The sequence below is a fragment of the Melozone crissalis genome, unplaced genomic scaffold, assembly GCF_028551555.1.
Source record: "Melozone crissalis strain CALT ecotype California unplaced genomic scaffold, PUWL_Pcris_2 ptg000018l_1, whole genome shotgun sequence".
In the NCBI taxonomy this organism is placed as follows: domain Eukaryota; kingdom Metazoa; phylum Chordata; class Aves; order Passeriformes; family Passerellidae; genus Melozone; species Melozone crissalis.
In genome coordinates this window covers 5,795,285-5,813,611 of record NW_026535796.1, presented here as the reverse complement: position 1 = coordinate 5,813,611, position 18,327 = coordinate 5,795,285, and the positions used below count along the sequence as shown (strand labels likewise).

Below are 18,327 nucleotides of genomic sequence, written 5' to 3'. Positions count from 1 at the left end.
CTTCTTTAAAGCTGGAGATCAAACCACTTTGGCTTGTCTTTAATCATGCCTGACAGTTTATAAGAATTACACTGATTTGGTATTCCCCCTGCACTGCTGTATTGAATGAAGTGCTTGGAAAGAGGTTGTTAAAAAGCAGTACAAAACAATGAAGTTCTGTGTTTGTCCACAGATCTGAAATTTTGCATTCTCTTCCCACTGCCCTGACAAAATGCCCAAATTATAGTCTTGAAGGAGCTGGTTTATAGTACCCGTGAGTTGGAAAAGCCCATTATGATTTTGTTTTACTGAACCCAAGGTTTCTTCTCATTTGAAGAAAGCTTCTTACCAGTCCTGCACATTTTATTTTGATATTTAACAAACCAGACAAGGAAAAGAATCATTACCACCTAAAATCTGGTGCCACATTGACAAGTCCTGAGCAAAGATGAGCACTGTAACTAACACACAATACATTTTCAAGTGTGAATAGCATGCTGGTCAGTCATAGAAAGGAATGATGATCATGTAAGGATGCCCCATACAGAAAAAGACTATTCAGTATCTACAAAGTTTTCATTTTAACTAACATTCACTGAGCAGGAGCTGAAAGCTTCAGTTCTGAAAGCATTTTCTTTAATGGCACAGAGGAAGTAAATGGAAAGAGTAAATTCCTGTTTTCACTGAGGCTGAGAAGCCAGAGGCAGAATTTGGGCCTGACAAAGAGTTCCAGGCTCCAATTTGTGGCCACTGTTCTTTGCTATATCAACTGATATGGCCAAGAATAGTTTTGTTCTATTGTCTTTGTTTGCCTCCCAAACATTTGTAAGCACAATTAGAGTGCCTTTTTACCAGACTAAATAGGCCCAGCTTGTCAGTGTCTCTTCAGAGGATGTGTGCTCTAGGGTCCCAGACTGTCTTGGTAGCCCTCCAGCTTTCATTATGTAAAGATTCATTGTCCAAAGTAAAATGAAGTCCCCTTTGTATCTGTTGTAATAATCTAACACTGAAAGAGTTAAAAACAATGCAGATATTCATCACTTGTGTGGAAAATCTGTGCTCTGAAGGGCTGCCCAATTTTCGGTAATTATAACAACTTTTTTTAGATGTTAAAAGAATGTATGCATAGGCCATACATTTCCTTCTAAGACCAAAAGAAACATGTTTTTCTTATGAAGCTTAATGAAAACAGTGTTTTTTGTTGTGCATTCCTGATGGTGTATAGCTAAAGGAAATTAATTCCTCTCTAACCAGGAACTGGGACTTGGAGGAGACCAGGAATTGTGCTGCAAACAACTGCTTTGGGGCAGAACACACCGGAGTCCTGAAAAGCTCAGCTGACCACACAAGGCCTCTGAGGTTAATCTTGCTGTTGGATAGTTCTGTAAACACTGTCTCGAGTCCTGTTCTTTACATTTTTACACCACTCAAGGCTTCAAGCCAAGGCCTTGATAAAAAGAATGATTTGGTTCTTGAAAAGCATTGGCAAAAAGCTGACCAAACAGTCTGTTTCCAATCCTACCCAGTGAAGACTGAAAGAATCAAGACTTCCTGCAGGCAGCCCGAGAGCTCCATTTGCACTGAGGGATCAAACCCATTTAGCCTCCATTTAATCTCTCTCCACTGACAGCACTGAGCGTTCCTGCACAGGGCATGTGTTCAGCAGTACTGTGGCCTGCCCACAGCTACTCAGCATCCTGCTGTGAGCCCATGTGCTGCAGCAGCTTCTTACCTACAATGTCTTCATAGGCATTTTCTTCTAAAGTGCTCTTGGATCCAAATTTATGCTGGCTCTCGGTTCCATTTTCAGTCGGGGAGGGAGGGTACAGGGAGTGCAGGCTTGAGGCATCCTCAAACTCAAAGGATTTTCTAAAGTTTAAAACAATAATAATTAGTAACAAGAATGAAAATGTATTCAAACATTTAGATGATTATTTGCATGTTAAGAAATATAAATAAAACTAACCATAATTTTAAAAAAATCTCACATCATGTTTTAAGAGCTAGCTTTTAGCAGACACTAAGTCCTGTGCTCACAGCAGTCTCTAGTAGAGCCATCTACGACAACTTAATTGTAGAGACATCTACGACAACAAAAAAAGTTGGAAGTTTTGTTATCTCCATTATGCAGACAGGAAGAAAAGATCAAGAAAATATGTTCTATTTTTCCAAGTTTACAGAATAAGTTAGCAGCACAGTCCTCAGATTAGAAATTACTTTGCTCTTTCCAGAGGCCCCAGAAACACGTGGCCCTCTGTTCCAAAGAAAGACACAGTCTCTGAAAAGCATTCCTGCACTGGTTGCTCTGGGAGATGTATCCCTTAGTCTGACACCACTCACATGTGTTGAACCTTTGGATATGTTCCTGTGCAGAGCTCAGAGCACAAATGCCAAAGGGAGACCCATGTGCCTGCCACCCACATCCCTTGCATGCCCCACGCCAACCATGGGCAGCAAAGGAGAAAGCCCTGAGGAAATTGGTGCTCTCTGGGGTGTGTGAGCAGCTTGGGCTGGTGGCTCAGGGGCTGAAGGTTTGGCTTTTCTGGCAGGAAGGTGAGGACCAGCTGGGTCACCCACACAATTTGTCTCCCACCCACCCCTGCCCCAGTGCTGCTGAGCAGTTGTAGAGAGTTCTTGGGCTTTTCTCCCAAGGCATTCCCACTCTCAGCTCACCCAGCCCTTGTTCTCTGGGGCAGTAACTACACTCCAGGTGGGAGGCCCATGATTTGCAGTGGCAGCAGCACAGGGCTGGCATTCATGGGATGGATTTACTGCTGAGGATGAAGCAGTGAGAAAAACAGGCTCAGGCCAGAGCATAAATAATCCCACGGTGCTACAAGGCTTGTGTGGACTGTGCTGGTGCCCATACTCCACTCCCTGAGCCCCAGCCTAGATTAACAATAAATCATCCTGCCATCAACCCCCCTTGTTTTTCTTCTTCCCAGCTGGGGTGCAGCATATGTTACAGCATGTCCATGTGGCAGAGACAGAGCCTCATGAGACACTTTGGCCTGTGAATTGGCTTGAGCATCCCTACAGGTAACACAGAACACTGCATTTAAGAGCATTTCCTGTTTGCCTGCTGGAGGAGGCTTACAGCTGGGATCAGGCTTCAGAGCCTGCTCTCTCTCCTTTCCCTAATCTTCAGAATATCCAGATCCAAGTTATTCACATTAGGATTGTGGCAGAAACAATCTAAGCAAGTCAGATGCAGACACCTGCTCCTCCACAGCTACATACAGTACAAAGGATGCTGACACACTGAAGGCACAGCTGTATGTGAGAGGAGACTTTCTAAAGTAGCTAAATACCCAGCTCCTATAGATTTCAAGGCACCCCTCTGATGTGGTGACACTGTGTAGGATGACAGGAATGGCTTTGTGGACCAGCACTCTGCTGTGGTCCATGTGTCCCAAGTCTATCCTGTGACACTCCTCTGATGCACTGTGTGTGTGCCAGAGGATTTCCAGCTGTGGGGGAACACCCAGCTCACACCACTCTGAAATGTTAAAGCTACTCTTGGCACCAGGTTCTCCAGATCCAGCCTGGCTTTCTGCTAGGAGGCAAACATGAGAGACTTCCCCCCCTATAATTAGAGTGTTGAATTAGCCACCAAAAATAAAAGCAGTGCTTTCAACCCAAGTATTGGGAAAATAAATATCCTCAGTCCATTCTCATGACATTGCAGGGAGTGCAAACCATGTGTATGTTCAGTCTGAAACACACAGCTACAAGCTGCAGGCACAATGAGTTATGTCTGCTCTCAAAATGAGAACAGCTTAGGTACTGAGATTTCAGTAATTACTATCAACCAAATACTGTCATTCTTAAATGACTTGTATGGTCTTTAGGGCTTTGTAAATCTTGTAAACCTTTCTGTAACTGAAGGAAGAACAGTAGAAAAACAATAAAATTAAATTTTTTATAAAGGATTTCCACTCAGCATTGAATTGAAGTCAGCCAGCAAACCTGAGATTTTTGGGAGGTTGATTTGAACTTATTTAGATCATGATTAACAAGAGATGTGTCCAGAGAAATCATTACAGTACGCTGAGTAAAGCTGTTACAAATGAATGGATACCTACCCAGTAAAATGTCAAACTGATTTGCAAGAATTATCAGATACGCATGACAACCCTGTTAATCCTACAATTTATATTCTCTAACTTAAATTGATAAATAATATTTTTTTAAAAGGCTTGTTTCCCCTAGCCCTAACCCAGGCTTGAAGCTCCTTGGCTGAACTGTGCAACTGTGCTGTTGTCTAACTCTGCTCTGACAGGAGACTGAATCTGTAGAAAAGGAGGTGCAAGCAGAATTATACCTCTTCTGGAAAGGAGCTTCAAAACTTCATCTCAAAAATTCACTGTGATAATAGACTGTGGTTCTTAGATGACTTGTTCATTTTCTGATAATAAAGGCTATCATTTACACCAGAACATTTAAAAATTCTTGTTTGTCTTTTGCATGTTGCAAATGCTGTGCTGAAGAAACTGAGGGCAGTTTTACTTCACAAATGTTCCTTAACAACTAGATTTACTTTCTCTGAGATTATTACCAGGACTAAAAGATAAGCACTGCTGATCAGAGCTTGACTTTCCACATCCCCCCCATGCCTTTCTGGAAGAAACAACCTGCCTCAGCAGAGCTGTTTGATCTTTCAGGAGCAGGTGTCTCCTGAGAGAAAAGGACAGAAGCTGAAGGCTCCTCTTATCTTCTTGTCCTAGGCTGTGCTAAAAAACTGTGGATCATGCACAGGCAGGTGAACTCATTAAAAATGCTGCAATTTGAATGCTCAGCAACAACTGTGCCTACAGTTTTCCAAGCAACGAGCAGAATGAGTTTTACCATGTCTAAAACTCAAGAGGAATCACGTGATTAAAACAAGCCAAGCTCCACAAATTGCTGGGGAGATGCAGCCATACACTCTCCCCATCATTAACTCAGGAAGACATAGAGGACTTTCTGTGATAAAACAGTTCTCTCAGCATTAATTCTCTATAGTTGTTGATAATAATTTAGGATAATATTCCTAAGGACTGAATTAAATAAAATCACCTACATTGCATAAAAAATGACACAACTGCTATAGTAATGAACTTTGGAAATAGAAAACCTTGGCAGGTACATTTTACAGGAAGAAAAAGCTGTGAGGGAGCAGCTACGGTCTCATACCAGACAATAATGAAATTATGGTCCATTAAAAATCACCAACAAGGGCATTTGTGCCAGAATTAACTAGATAACATTTAGCACACCTAACCTAGAGCTTTTGGGGGGATTGAGGGATGCAGACTTTAGAACTCCAAAAGTGAAGGCATTCAAAGGTATTGTACCAGTGCATTCCATCAGTGCAGACCAGCTGAAAAAAAACCACTTGTCTTGCATGCAATTCCTAAATTTTCTTACATCAAAAGCACTGCATTAGAGGGAGAATTCAGAATATTGCTACTGCAAAAATATAGCCCACTTATTTATCCATTTGGAGAACCAAGTGCATTTCTGTGGGATTCACATTCTCTGAAAAAATCCCTTTGCCCAGGATTTTTCTCCTGGGAAGCTGAGAAGCCTCAGAGAAAAAAGAAAACAATTCTTATCTCATTTGCTTCTCCTCTGTTTTGCTCATGTGGAATGTGTTTGGAGATTGTTTCATTGGATTCTGGTGTGAGTTATTTTGACTCATTGGCAATCAGGGCCAAGCTGTGTCAAGACTCTGGAAAGAGTCACGAGTTTTCATTACTATCTTTTTAGCATTCAGTAAGTATCCTTTCTGTATTCTTTAATATAATATAGTATTATAAAGTAATAAATTAGCCTTCTGAGAGCATGGAGTTGGATGCATCATTCCTGCCTTTGCCGAGGCATTCCCTGCAAATACAACACATTTCTTTGTCTTTTACCTGTTCTGGGATTTTCGGTGAAAGCGCGACTCCTTCTTCTGCCTTCTGGTCACGGGGGGCGCGGGCGTGGACGGGAGGGGAGGAGGAGCAGCAGCTGTGGGAGATGGAGGTAGGCCATTGCTTGGTTTGCTCTTGTGGGACTTGTCAGCCTCGTACTCAAAGGTGCGTTTGGGCTTGGGGACGGGATTCACGGCGCTGTTGGGCGCGCTGTCCAGGAGCGCTCTGGGGCCTGCTGAGCTCACAGCAACGCCCTGTTTTGTTTTACTGCTTTTCTCAGCCTCAGGAGGGCTTTCTGGTTCACTCCCCAAAGTAACACCCCCGCCTTTGCTATCGCTCAGGGTTTCGCTCAGTCCCTCCACAGCAGCCAGAGTCACAGACTTTTTCCTCCCTTTGTCAACACTGTAGCAGCTACTCGGTAACTGGGGGAGGCCTCTGCCCGACTGCTCCTTCAGTGCCTGCTCGATCTTCTGGATTCTGTTGAGCACAGCAGAGGACTCCTTCCTCACATGGCTCTTAAGGAAAGTGGCAGAAGGAGGTTCGCTCCTGCCCAGTCTCTTTTCAAACCGATGGCAGGAATCCCTGTCCAGCAGTTCCTCCTCCTCCGTTTCTGGGTAAGAGCACTCAGAAAATGTTCGGCTCATTCTTCTGAACCCTTTGAAATCAAATGTCTTGTCGCTGCAGGGAGAGGTCAGCACGCTGGGGCAGCTCTCACTGCCCGACCTCTCCCCAGCATCCCTCTTGTCCATGCACACGCTGGCCCTGGGGGACAGCTCCCGGCGGCACTCCCATTCTGTGATCTTCTGCCTGATGTCCAGCGTCTGCGAGCGCACGCACACCCTGCTGGTAGAGAGGGTCCTCAGTTTGGTGGCAGTGCTCAAGGACAGAGTGCTCCGCGTGAGCGGATGGCTCCCTGCTGCTTCCCCATCTTGGCCCTCAGTCGGACTCTCCTTTGGGTCAACCTTGAACACGGAGAGCCTTTTATCCAGAGCACTCACGCTGACGGCTTTGAGGGGGCGGCTCGGCGAGTCGGTGTCCAAGGGGCTGGTGGAGGCGCTGCGCAGCGCAGACGCGCGGCTGTTCCAGTCCTTGAGGCACAGCCTGGAGCTGGAGACTCTGGAGAGCCCAGCAGAGCGGGAGGAGTCCTCGCTGTCACTGAGGGGGTAGGCTGGGCTCCTTTGAGGGGACAGCAGGGGCGGCGGACTGGCTGACTGGCACCTGGAAACAGAGAGAAAGAAAAAATCAAGGCCTTGGGGAAACTGGAGTTATTTGCCAACTTGCTTCTGGCTGCAGATCTCCATACTGCAAAGCCCCCCCAAAGCATCATTGAGACACCAGCGACCATTCAGCCACAGAGTCAGGGGTGGGAGGTGGCAGCCTTTAACTGGCCATGAGCAGGACACTTGACACATCCAAAACAAGTTTTCTCACCTCTGTTTGACTCCCTGCTTTTCCAAGTTTCCTCAACTCAAAGCCAGCTGAAATTCTCATAGCAAACCTCTGCCTTGAAAGCATCTACCACATGCAGATAAGTAGACCTGGTTCATCTTTGATCTGGTGCTGTGGCCAACAGATTAAATTCCCCTTATCAAACAAAAGTAATTTCTTATCAAAAGAATATTACACACTGAAAAAACACATTAATCTGCTCACAGTATGTGTTGAAGAATATAAACTACATAGAAAGATCTCAGTGTTACCCTGGAAAAAACCCTTGGAACAAATTCTAGCCATGGTTTGCAAAATCAGCTATTGTTACTGGGGGTTTGTACATTGTTGCAAGGACTTTTAAGAACAAAAAGACACAAGGACATTAAATAACACATTAATCATTTGGCTCATCAGTGATGAGCCAGCAGTAAGGAAATTAAGCCGAAACTGTGTCAAAAAAGGGGGTTTGCCACCCTGCCAAAATCCATACCTACAAATCATAGGAGAAGTAATCACAACTCCTTGAATGTTAACTCCTTTCTGGTTCAGACAGTACAGGAAAAAGAGGAAGGACCCAAGTAATGCCTTGCATATGCTATTAAGCTTATATTGTGTGAAGACTGTAGACAAGCTGTTTTTTATCAACTGTCCTGTACTCAGGCAAGATCCAAATGAAAGAACTGCTTGCCCAAAAGAAATCAGGGGAGCAAACATCTGCACTATAGCAAAGGGAGAAGAGATTCAGAAGATTTCTGCTGCTATATTGTTTTCTTCCCAATAGCCAGCCAATACCTACAGCAGAAGTTCCAATTTCTGTGCATTAATCCAAAAAACCTAGAGCACTGGGGTGGTTTCTGAAAAATTTACTTTGACACAGGAAATATTTTCTTTTCTTTCAAATGCAGTCCCAAACCAATTATCAGATTTCATCCCAGTTTCCTACAGCAGATACTTCACAATCAAAGCTCAAGATATCACACAAAAAAAGGTCAGAAAAATAAAATAATCAAATTATCACAAAAGGGAACTGTTCTCTTTTTTCAGAGTCCTGAGAACAAGCAAGTCTGTTTGTCACAGAAGTTACACTGCTTGGTGACTTTTATTTCTTTACTGTTTTGCAAGATAAACATGCCTGTAGGAGAAGAGATCTCATGTCAAAGATGATGGCAAACACTCCTACAACAACTGCCTAAAGCAGGACAAGAAAGGATGCATCCCAGAATATGCTCTTTGCATCCTACAAGTTGAATTTCCTGCCATTCTGTACAGCTGCAGACAGGTGTCTTAAGAGATCTGAGAAGATCAAAAGCAGGTGACAGATGATGAGTGGTTTTGGCTGGCTGCTGCTGCTCAGTTTGTAGTGGATTACCTGGAATTACCTTGGCCAACATACCCTTAGAGTGCCTGAAGATGAAAGCTCAATCAGCCTCCTCAGGCTTAGTGGGGCACCCTGATCTTTCATTCTTTCAGCCTGTCGCGTCTCAGTTTCTTCAGGTTGATACCAAAAAGCCAAATTTTTATATTATTCATAACACTGCCTTAACTTAGATTTGAGATTATGTTCTCCTAATTCTGTCATGTCATGCAGACCCATCCCAGAGCTGCACTGACATTTCTCTCAAGGAAAACAGGCATCACCCAGTGATATGTATTTTCCAGTATTTCCTGTCAAAAGACTACAGCCTCCATCACAGCCTCAGAAGCTGCATGTTGGCTAAATCCACTGTCAGGATTCAGCGACAGGATAGGGACAGAAGAGGCCCTGTAGAATGGTTTAGCATGTTACAACTTGCTTATTAGACTCTGTCTGTGCTGGCAATAGCAAGAATAAAATATAAAATGACAAGGATAAGGTCAATAAAATTGAACAGCAGAGGTGAAGAACATGCTGACAATCAGATAATCAGACACCTCTCTCTGCCTTTGACACACAGCACTGAAAATACCATAGGCATAGTCCTTCATCTCCTTACAATCTAAGAAATATCTTTTCAGCTCTTTCCTCTGTCAGGAAAAGGTTTGGTGATTCATCAGGGAAAGAGGAAAAGGGGGAAATTATGGTTTGCATAACCTGAAGAAGTTGTAAAACATTTCCTCTTAAGAGGTATGAGCCATTCTTTTAAACCCCATGCTCCCAGTAAGGTAACTGCAATTAAGGCTTCATCTTGAAACCCCCAAATTCAGTTATAAAACTCCCAATCACTTCCACTGTGCTCGACTGGGGCTGCAGAGCCCCAGGCCTTCTGCAGGAGTTTGCCCTCAAAGACTTGGGTTACCCCAGTTAAGAAATAGATTCTGGTTTTACACTGTATTACACTCTAAATTTGTGCAATTCAGAGAGAATCTATAGGACTTACTCAACAACAGAGAGAAACAGAGCTTTGTCCCAAAGGTTTCAGCATGAATTCTCTAAAGGATGCTGGTAAGTAACAGAATGAAAGAAAAAAACAAGTCCAAAAGCTGATCAGTGGATAATAAAATGGTTCTTCCCCAAGAAACTTACTTCCACTACAAGAGTGTTCTCTTGAAGGCACAACAGTTCCACAGACTTTATAACCAGTATTACTGGACAGATGAATAATTAGGAAACTTGCAATCTTCCACAAAAAGATTGTAAAGCAAAATGCTTTTAATTGAAGTTTTGTACACACAAAATGATATGGTGCAGCACCTTACAATGCATATCATTACATACACTTTCCAAATATCATCTATAAATAGAGATGATGGAATCAAGTTTAGCTTTCTCAACAAGTCCCCTTGACCATGACCTTCATTCTGGGCAGGGATTATTTCTTTGAGGATATCAGCATTTCACAAAAGACTGTTATAAGTGGCTCTGATTCCCTAAAGGCATTCTTCCAACACACAGCTCTAGGTGTGCAGTGCCCAAACCCCTGGCAAGTCACGTGTGCCAAGCAGCCCACAATGTCCTCTAAACAGGTGGCAGACCCTGGAAGCACCTTTCTGCTGGGACTCTTTGCTGCTCACCAGGGAGAGCAGAGAGAATCCAGGAGGTGCTTTCCAGCTCTCTAGATCACGCTCAGCTTTGCTGTTGTGATTTGTTCCTTGAGAAATCAGCAGTTACTCACAGTGAGAGGAAACTGATAATATCAGTCATCCTCTGTAGGATTTTGAACTGTAGCTACAACTGATCTTCACATTCTGATCCAGTCTCTTCAGTTTCTCTTTTTCTCACCCAAACAGAAAAAGCTTGTAATTTACAACAACTGTAATTCTTGAGGGCAGCTCTCAAATATTCATATATTCTATTGTTGTCTCTAGTAAAGGCATCTCCTTTCACCAGGTCCAGTGACCACATGTGGATAACAGTGGAGCTGCATCAAGAAGAGAACAGACACACTTCCTTTAACATAATTTGCAACCTACTCATCACAAGGCAAAAGATGAAAAAACTGAGTTCCCGCCTTTTAGCAAGGCTAACTTGTACTGAAAATCTGTGGGGATGGAAAAGGGCTCATTCTTGGTGCCAAAAGTGCCTGAGTTCTCACCCTCTATCTGACCCAAAAGTCAAAAAGTCTTTAATTTTTGGAAGATACCAATCTTCTTCCTGCAAAATGCAGTGCTAACATTTGTCTGTTTGTAGAAGAGGAAAATTTTAATTCCTGGAAACCACTCTAAAAGTGAGCAATACAAAATTAGTATTTAAAACTAGGGAGGGGGGCTAGTTGAGCAGAGGCACAGCTCATTCCTGCTTCCAATGCCAAACATCAACTCCAGGAAAGAGGAGCAGTGGGTGCAGAAAATTCCCACAACTTCACGAGTAACTTTTAACTATGGGAGGCAGCCAGAAGGGTGGCTCTAGAACTGGGTTTGTGTCTTGGGAATCAGAGTATGGGGGGATAATCAGCATGTGCATTTATTGAGGCATTTGCATCCAAGATCCAGCATACACTTTATCCAATATATACACACTAAGAAAAACCTTAGGTTGCATTTCAGGCTTTAACAGTGACTGGAGGGTGCTTAACTGACTTGCCTTGAAAGAGTTACAGGACTCCCAGCTCTCACTGCCCTGTTTTGACCTCTGAGCTAAGCAGCTCAGACTCTGCAGTACTGTTTTAGCTTTCCTCAAGTGTCAGGAGTGATCCCACAGATCATTCTGTCCTGAGGAAAGGCAAGCTGGAAGAAACCACTCAGCAATTTTTAAGGTTTGTAAATCCCATTTGCTCTTCTTAAACTGACATGTACAGAATAGTAGGAGAGATTTTGCCTCTCTGATCCAGGGAATTTCCCACTCCAACATGCTCATGCATGGGAGCCCATTTACTGAAAGAACAAGGAACATGATGACAAAAAGGGTTTTCCAGGCTGTTGATGAGGTCCCATCATTTCCCAGTGACACTGATATTGGGTGCAAAGAACCCCAGCAGTGACTTTATTCCTCAGGACTTTCTCCCCACTTTTATTAGAAAAAAATATTGCTTTCTAAATATTTTATTTAGGGTTTTTTTCCTCATTCCTGGTTCTTCTCAGGGCATTGTGCCATTTCATCAGGACAACCTAACCTGTTTGAGGGTAGCAGTAACATGAGAATCAGCTGTGACTGTAGGATTGTGAGTTTGGGAATGAGTAGATTTGGCCAGCACTAGAGACTTCTTGTTGCTCTAGCCAATATTTAAGGAGATCTGAAACAAAAGCAACATAAATTTCTCTTTGCAAGGGCAGCAAAACTCATGTTTAATACATTCACTAAAGCTGCCCTGATAGGTAAATGAGGATGTAACTTTGAAATTTTCTGGAAATTCGTAAGAGAGAATGCTAAGGAATATTCAGTTACCAACTGCCAGCCCCTCTGAGTGCAGAACCTGGAATCCATCCTTCCCAGAGCCAGGCAGAGTGAGAGAAGCACACCCTGCTACCTGCTAGTTGGAACCATTCACTATACTGTGCACATTTTGGTGTGCTGCTGCTGAGAACAGATGTAAGGGCTCACTATGACACTCATTTACATCAAACTCCCACTTGATTTGACAAAGCAGGCAGAGGAGAGAAAACAGAGACCAACAGAAGCTCAAATTAGAACTGGTGGTTTTGTCCCCTTGCTTTTGTGACCTGCTCCGAACAAGCCCTTTGCAGAGGTTCAGTAACCACAGCTCCTTGAAACCAGTACAGTTTCACACCCCAGCAAGGGCAGTGCTGCCAGAAAATCACAGAGACAAACAGAGCACATAAACTCTTCTGCCTTTGTCACACATTCTTGGGAAAGCTCCCAGTACAAATCAATACTTTTGCACAAACAGAAACTGAACACACCACTGCAGTACAGCAATCTCCCAGGCCTCTTCAGGTGTAAAAAGGCAGAGTAATTTAAGGAGACCAAAAAACCATAAAGACTTTGATAGAAGCAATGATGAGGGAACTTCTCCAAAAATTTCCTCTCTCTCTATACAAGAACTAGTAACAAATTTCCTCTATGCTTTCCTCCAAAGGACCATGAGAAGTCTGTGACAGCACTTTTAGCTGTCCAACAGCAGCAGTCAGTGGTGGGGTTGCACTTTGGGGAGTTACAGAATGAGTCATTTCACAGAGCAGCATGGATTCAGTGTTATCTCCTTGTGACAATGTGCGCTTTCCTCACCAGAGGGGACAGACAGGCAGAGGCAGTGACTGCTGCAAAGACTCAGCAGGGGACAAATGCAGGGAGTCAGGCTGCTCTAACTGGGTTAGCATGAGGGTAAACTGTACAACCATCACCAAAACAGGTGATCTGAAATCTGAGAATCTAAGCTTTGCTGCTTAGTTGAGGTGGCCCATGAGAATCCCATGTATTGATTATCCTTTGAGTTCTGACTTTTTCTTTCCAAGTATAAATGATCATCTAGGCTTGGACTGCTGCCTTGTATGCTGCACCAAAGAATATAAATTGAGTCTTACAGCGTATTAATTGTTCCAGGAGCAGAAAAGGACTTTAAAACCTGCTATTGTTACTTCTTGTAACTAGGGGTTATGGGAACATTAAGACCAAAGGGATCTCCTGCACTACTGAATTTAAATCCACTCTCATTTGGCAGTAAACCCTTCTATTATAATATCTTCTGCACTCTCACAGCACACAGCATTTTCATTTTCTGCATAACTCAAGTAGATAATTACAGATTGTATTTAATTATCTTAAATCTAAATAAGAGTTTATGGTAAATAGAGGAGGTGAACTTTTCACACTCAAGTGCTGGGCATACAGTATGGTGATTTTTGAGCTGACTCAGCTTGGTGCTGGAACAAGTGGTGCAACTTGTCATATCTTGCCTCTCTCTTGGAAAAGAAACTGAGGTACACAGTAGCAGAACAAACCCTCTTGCACCAGACCCTTTATAATCTTTGAGCTCTCACCGGGAGTCTGGCTAAAAATCCCCAAAAATCTACATTCCAGATAACATCCCCCTGTTATTGCTGACTTTGGGATTGTGACAAAAAACAAGACAAAAACTTGAGCTTTGTAAACTGAGCAGTGAGTCTGCATTATAACATTGTTTGAAATAGGCTCACTCTCATGAACTTGTGCTGGGATGGAAAAGTCCCAGCACTTGGAGAGAATGAGCAGTAAAATCAAAGTGGACAACAAATCACAAAATGTTTAAAGATACAATAAAAATAGAAACACCAATTATTTTCCTATTTGTACTTCTGAATTTTTTTCCCCAAGGAGTTTTGATACTTTCCATTTAAATAAAACTGAAACCATATCAGAACTAGCTACAGAATGATAGGACTGTGAAACAGAGAAAAAAAACAGATCAAGCTCTCTGTGTGGTTTTTAAAAGCCCCAATGTCTGCGCCCCCAAGAGTCAATGATAACAATTGTGGGGTGGATTTGCAGGGGTGCTGTGGTGAATTCCTGTGTTTAACATCCCCCCACCCCAGAGCTCTGGGCCTTTGCAGCTGGTTCATGAAGAAAAGCACACACAATCACAGCTGACTGCAGCTCAACTGTGCTTTTACGGCTCAGAAGCAAAAAGATCTGATTTACATCAGGGAAATGCAGGAGTCATTCCGCCAAAGTAAATTACATGAAGTGGTAACTATGCTCTACCACTGTACAAAACAAGGGCAAAGAAATCAAAGTTGATGAGTCAGATCCTAAATACTTGAATTAGCCTGGATCCATAAAGCCAAGACAGCAAGACTAATCTGATCATGAGGAATGACTGTAAAATAAAATGCCATCAATCAGCATGCACTAGGTGTCTTTGCCAAGTGAGGGGGAAGAAGACAACAGGAAATTGTGAAATTATCTCTACTCAGAGGGTTAGACTCCCTGCCACTCCAGATTTATGGCTGTCTTGTGTCCTGTTACAAGGCAAGGGCAGGATGGTCTTTAAACAATTCCCCCCTTAAGCCTTTTTCACCTCCTCTGTCCAGACATAAATAACTACCCAAGGCAAAGAATACCAACAAGCCTGGGGTGTACTTTCCATCACAGGCATCAGAAGCTGACTGTGGTAAAATCAAAAAGCAAGAACAGAAGTATCAGAGTAAGCCATTCTCTCTTTTCCACCAAAGTAAACTGCACTGATTTCATGGGACATCTCTCACATTCTCCTCAAAAATATGATTCAAAGTTGAAAAAGGGAAGACTCGCTATGAGTTACTCTTTTCCCATAACATGTTCTGAATAATAATTTATGCAAGACATATTTCCATTGTTACAGTTCCACTATAGTTATTGTTCTGGAATTGGCTCAGTATGTTTTAGTCTTACCTGATATCTTTAGATCTTGGGAGTTTTGCAGGAGAGGGAGTGGCAATGCAGCAAGAGATGGCATTATTTTCTTAAACCAGGCAGAAAGCACAAACCTTCATTTGTTCTATTTAAGAACTGCCTTTCCTTGAAACTTGTTCTTTAGCAGCATGTCTGAACATGCTGACTGTTAAAAATCCCAGTGCACATAGAGGCTCTCAACTTTGCTTTTTCAAAGCACAGGTGATTTTTCAACAGGCTTGTTCATTTGTCCTGCAATATCAAAGCAACAAACTCCGTGGAACTAATTCTGACAAAGCTTTCCAAGTTTTCTGTGCTCATGCAAATGCAATTTGGGAAGCATAAAAAATTATTTTTATTAATTGTGACGCTCAATTTTCAAGATATCTGAGGGCATTCTGGGTTTGGCAACCTCCAAATCTGAAATTTGAGTTTGGAAATTGTTGGGAAATAGGCTCATCCCTCTTCTGCCCTGACAAGTCAGAAAACCTCACAAGGTCACTCTATACTTTTCTGAAATACTCTGTATCCACAGAGAAAATATCTGAACAGGAACTCAAAAAGTCCTAAATCCTAGCTACTCACTAATCCAGAATAGAGACAAATCTGCTTTCCCTGCCTCATATAAATCAGCTTCTAGGTCATGCAAAACCTCATCAAATAGACTCAAGTATAACTATCCAACAGGGACAGAAAAATAATAAGCATTCAGAACTCTCATATTATACAAACTTTCTTAATCTCATCTACTCAGAGGAGTTTGTTTCAGAATAAATATAAAATATTTTATTTGCCTTTCCTACCAATATCCACATTTTCCTTCCAGTTTCACCAGCTTAGCTGTGGTCCCCAATGTGCTGCCAGTGTCCAGTGAGATTTTTCTGGAGAGGTTTCTTTTGTTCAGTTTTGCAAATTAGATTATTTGACACAGTGAGAAAGCATCCCAGAAGAGCAGATTATAAAACCAAAAGCCATTGTCCATCTGTCTGCTATGAAAGGATTCTTAATTCCTGTCATCATTTCAACTACCAGTATCATAGTCCATCAAGTCTGAAGCCTGAGATATCTGGAGAAAATACAATATGTCACAGAGGACAATACTAAAGGGATTGAAAAGATCTGAGAATATCTGTGTTGCTTCTGGAGTTACTGAACTGCAGAGGAAATAAAAAGCAAAGCAAAGCAAAACAAAATCAAATTTAAAACACCATGAGACTAGAATGTCCTGCACTATCTCTGGGAATGCAGAAGAATCTCAGCATCACCCTGTCAGCCCCAGCCTGTCTCACTGCACTGTGCACTTGGAGCTCATGCACTGGGCAGGGAGGTCACAAGCCATATGGACCATCTGAGGCAGGGGGAAACAAGAGCTGATTCTGATCTCAAGCTCTGCCCAGAGAGTGCTCAGGCCTCTGAGGGGCTGACTCATCTCTTACCAGCAGCTGAGCGCCATCCTGTCGGCAAGACACCTCTAACAACTCAGTTCAGCTTGCTGCAACCTTCCTCTGTAAGCAAAAGGCTGAAGCACTGGCATAAAACCAGCACACTCCACGGCAGGAAAACTTATCTGCTCCCTGAAGGACACTTTTTGTACAAAGAGTAACGCAGCTGGGAAATGTGCCCTTGTTCTTCATCTTTAACTTCATTTTGTAAGTTTTGCCCTCTCTCTTTTGTCCCTTAGAAGAGTGGATTTCCACTTGCTTCAATCACCAAAGATGTCTGTGTCTCAAACTTGGACTATTTTTCCAACATAATAAATGCTATTACCATCCTCTGTGAACTTTCCAGTCACTGAGTTATACAATTGCACCTCTAAACTCATCTGTCACTCACACATACACTGACATTAATTGCAACCTTTGAGGATAGGAAAAACAGTTTTCCTACCAAAAGTTACACTTTTTTTTTTAATATTTTCTATGTAGCCCAGCATTCATAACAGACTTTGGTCAGGAGCAGTAGTAATATCTCTCACACATATACAGTGTCTCTCTCTTATATAAATAACTGAAAGAAAGAAAGCAGATGCAGTAATTTTTTTTTTTTGGCACCTGGAGAAACAAAAAGGCAAGGGAGCAGCTGATAAGTGAAGGATGACTCATGGAGGTGCCAAAACAAGGAAGAGAGAAGGAAGCCTATTAATTGAGTATACAACACATCTCATCTGCAGAGGTTGCATCCTGTATCTGAAGGAGGAAAGATTTCAAAGTTTATACCCTTGGCCTCTCTTATCATAATTTTTTTCAGTCACTCTGACCTTATGGAATGCAAAATACATTCCAGCTATGATGACAAACATGACCCTTGCTACGCTTGCCAGTGTTCATAAATGTGGCTGGATGCCAGGTGCCCACCAAAGCTGCTCTGTCACTCACTCTCCAGAGCTGGACAGAAAATGCAACAAAAGCTCATGGGTTGAGATAAGGACAGGAAAATATTTCTTACCAATTACCATCACACCACTTGGGGAAAAAAATTATCAATTATCAATCAAATCTGAGTATCATCATGAGAAATATACCCAAATCTTAAAAACACCTTTCCCCCACCCCCCTCCCTCCCTTTTCTTCCTGAGCTGAACTTCACTCCCGATTTTCTCTACCTCTTTTGCTGCAGCAGCACAGAGCTACGGGGAACAGGAGCTGGGGTCGGCTCATCGCACAGCGCTTCTGCTGCTCCTTCTTCCTCCTGGAGAGGACTCTTCACAGCCTTCTCCTGCTCTGGAATGGGGTCACTCTCACTGAAGACAGTTGTTACACTCTTCTCCTGCTCTGGAATGGGGTCGATCCCACTGGACACAGTCCCACTCTGCCCCTGCTCTGGAATGGGATCACCCCCACTGGAGACAGTTATTACACTCTTTCCTTGTTCTGGCATGGGGTCTCTCCCACTGGAGACATTCAGACTCTCCCCCTGCACCAGCATGGGGTCATTCCCACTGGAGACAGTCACACTATTCCCCTGCTCCACAATGGGATCACTCTCACTGGCGACACTTACTGCACTCTTCCCTTGCTCCAGGCTGGGGTTGCTCCCACTGGAGACTGTTATAATCTCCCCTTGCTCTGGCATGGGATCACTCCCAATGGAGACAGTTACAGTTCTCCCTTCCTCTGGAATGGTGTCTCTCTCACTGGAGACAGAAACATTTTTCCCTTGCTCCAGAATGGGGTTGCTCCCAGTGCAGACAGGAGTATTTTTTACCTGCTCCATAATGGGATTGCTCCCACCAGAGACAGGAGAATTTTTCCCCTGCTCCAGAATGGGATTGCTCCCAATGCAGACAGGAACATTTTT

General features: G+C 43.0%; 1 protein-coding gene across 2 annotated transcripts in view; it reads right to left on the bottom strand.

Annotated features, from left to right (window-relative positions):
* The window catches only part of DENND2B (DENN domain containing 2B), a 153,255-nt gene that overhangs the window by 54,839 nt on the left and 80,089 nt on the right, over nt 1-18,327 (bottom strand). For both annotated transcript variants that reach the window (XM_054275759.1, XM_054275760.1), the window contains 2 exons: nt 5,880-7,094; nt 1,712-1,848 (listed from right to left, as the gene is read on the bottom strand). In XM_054275759.1, coding sequence (XP_054131734.1) covers nt 1,712-1,848; nt 5,880-7,094 — 1,352 coding nt within the window. The remainder of the gene's footprint in view (nt 1-1,711; nt 1,849-5,879; nt 7,095-18,327) is intronic.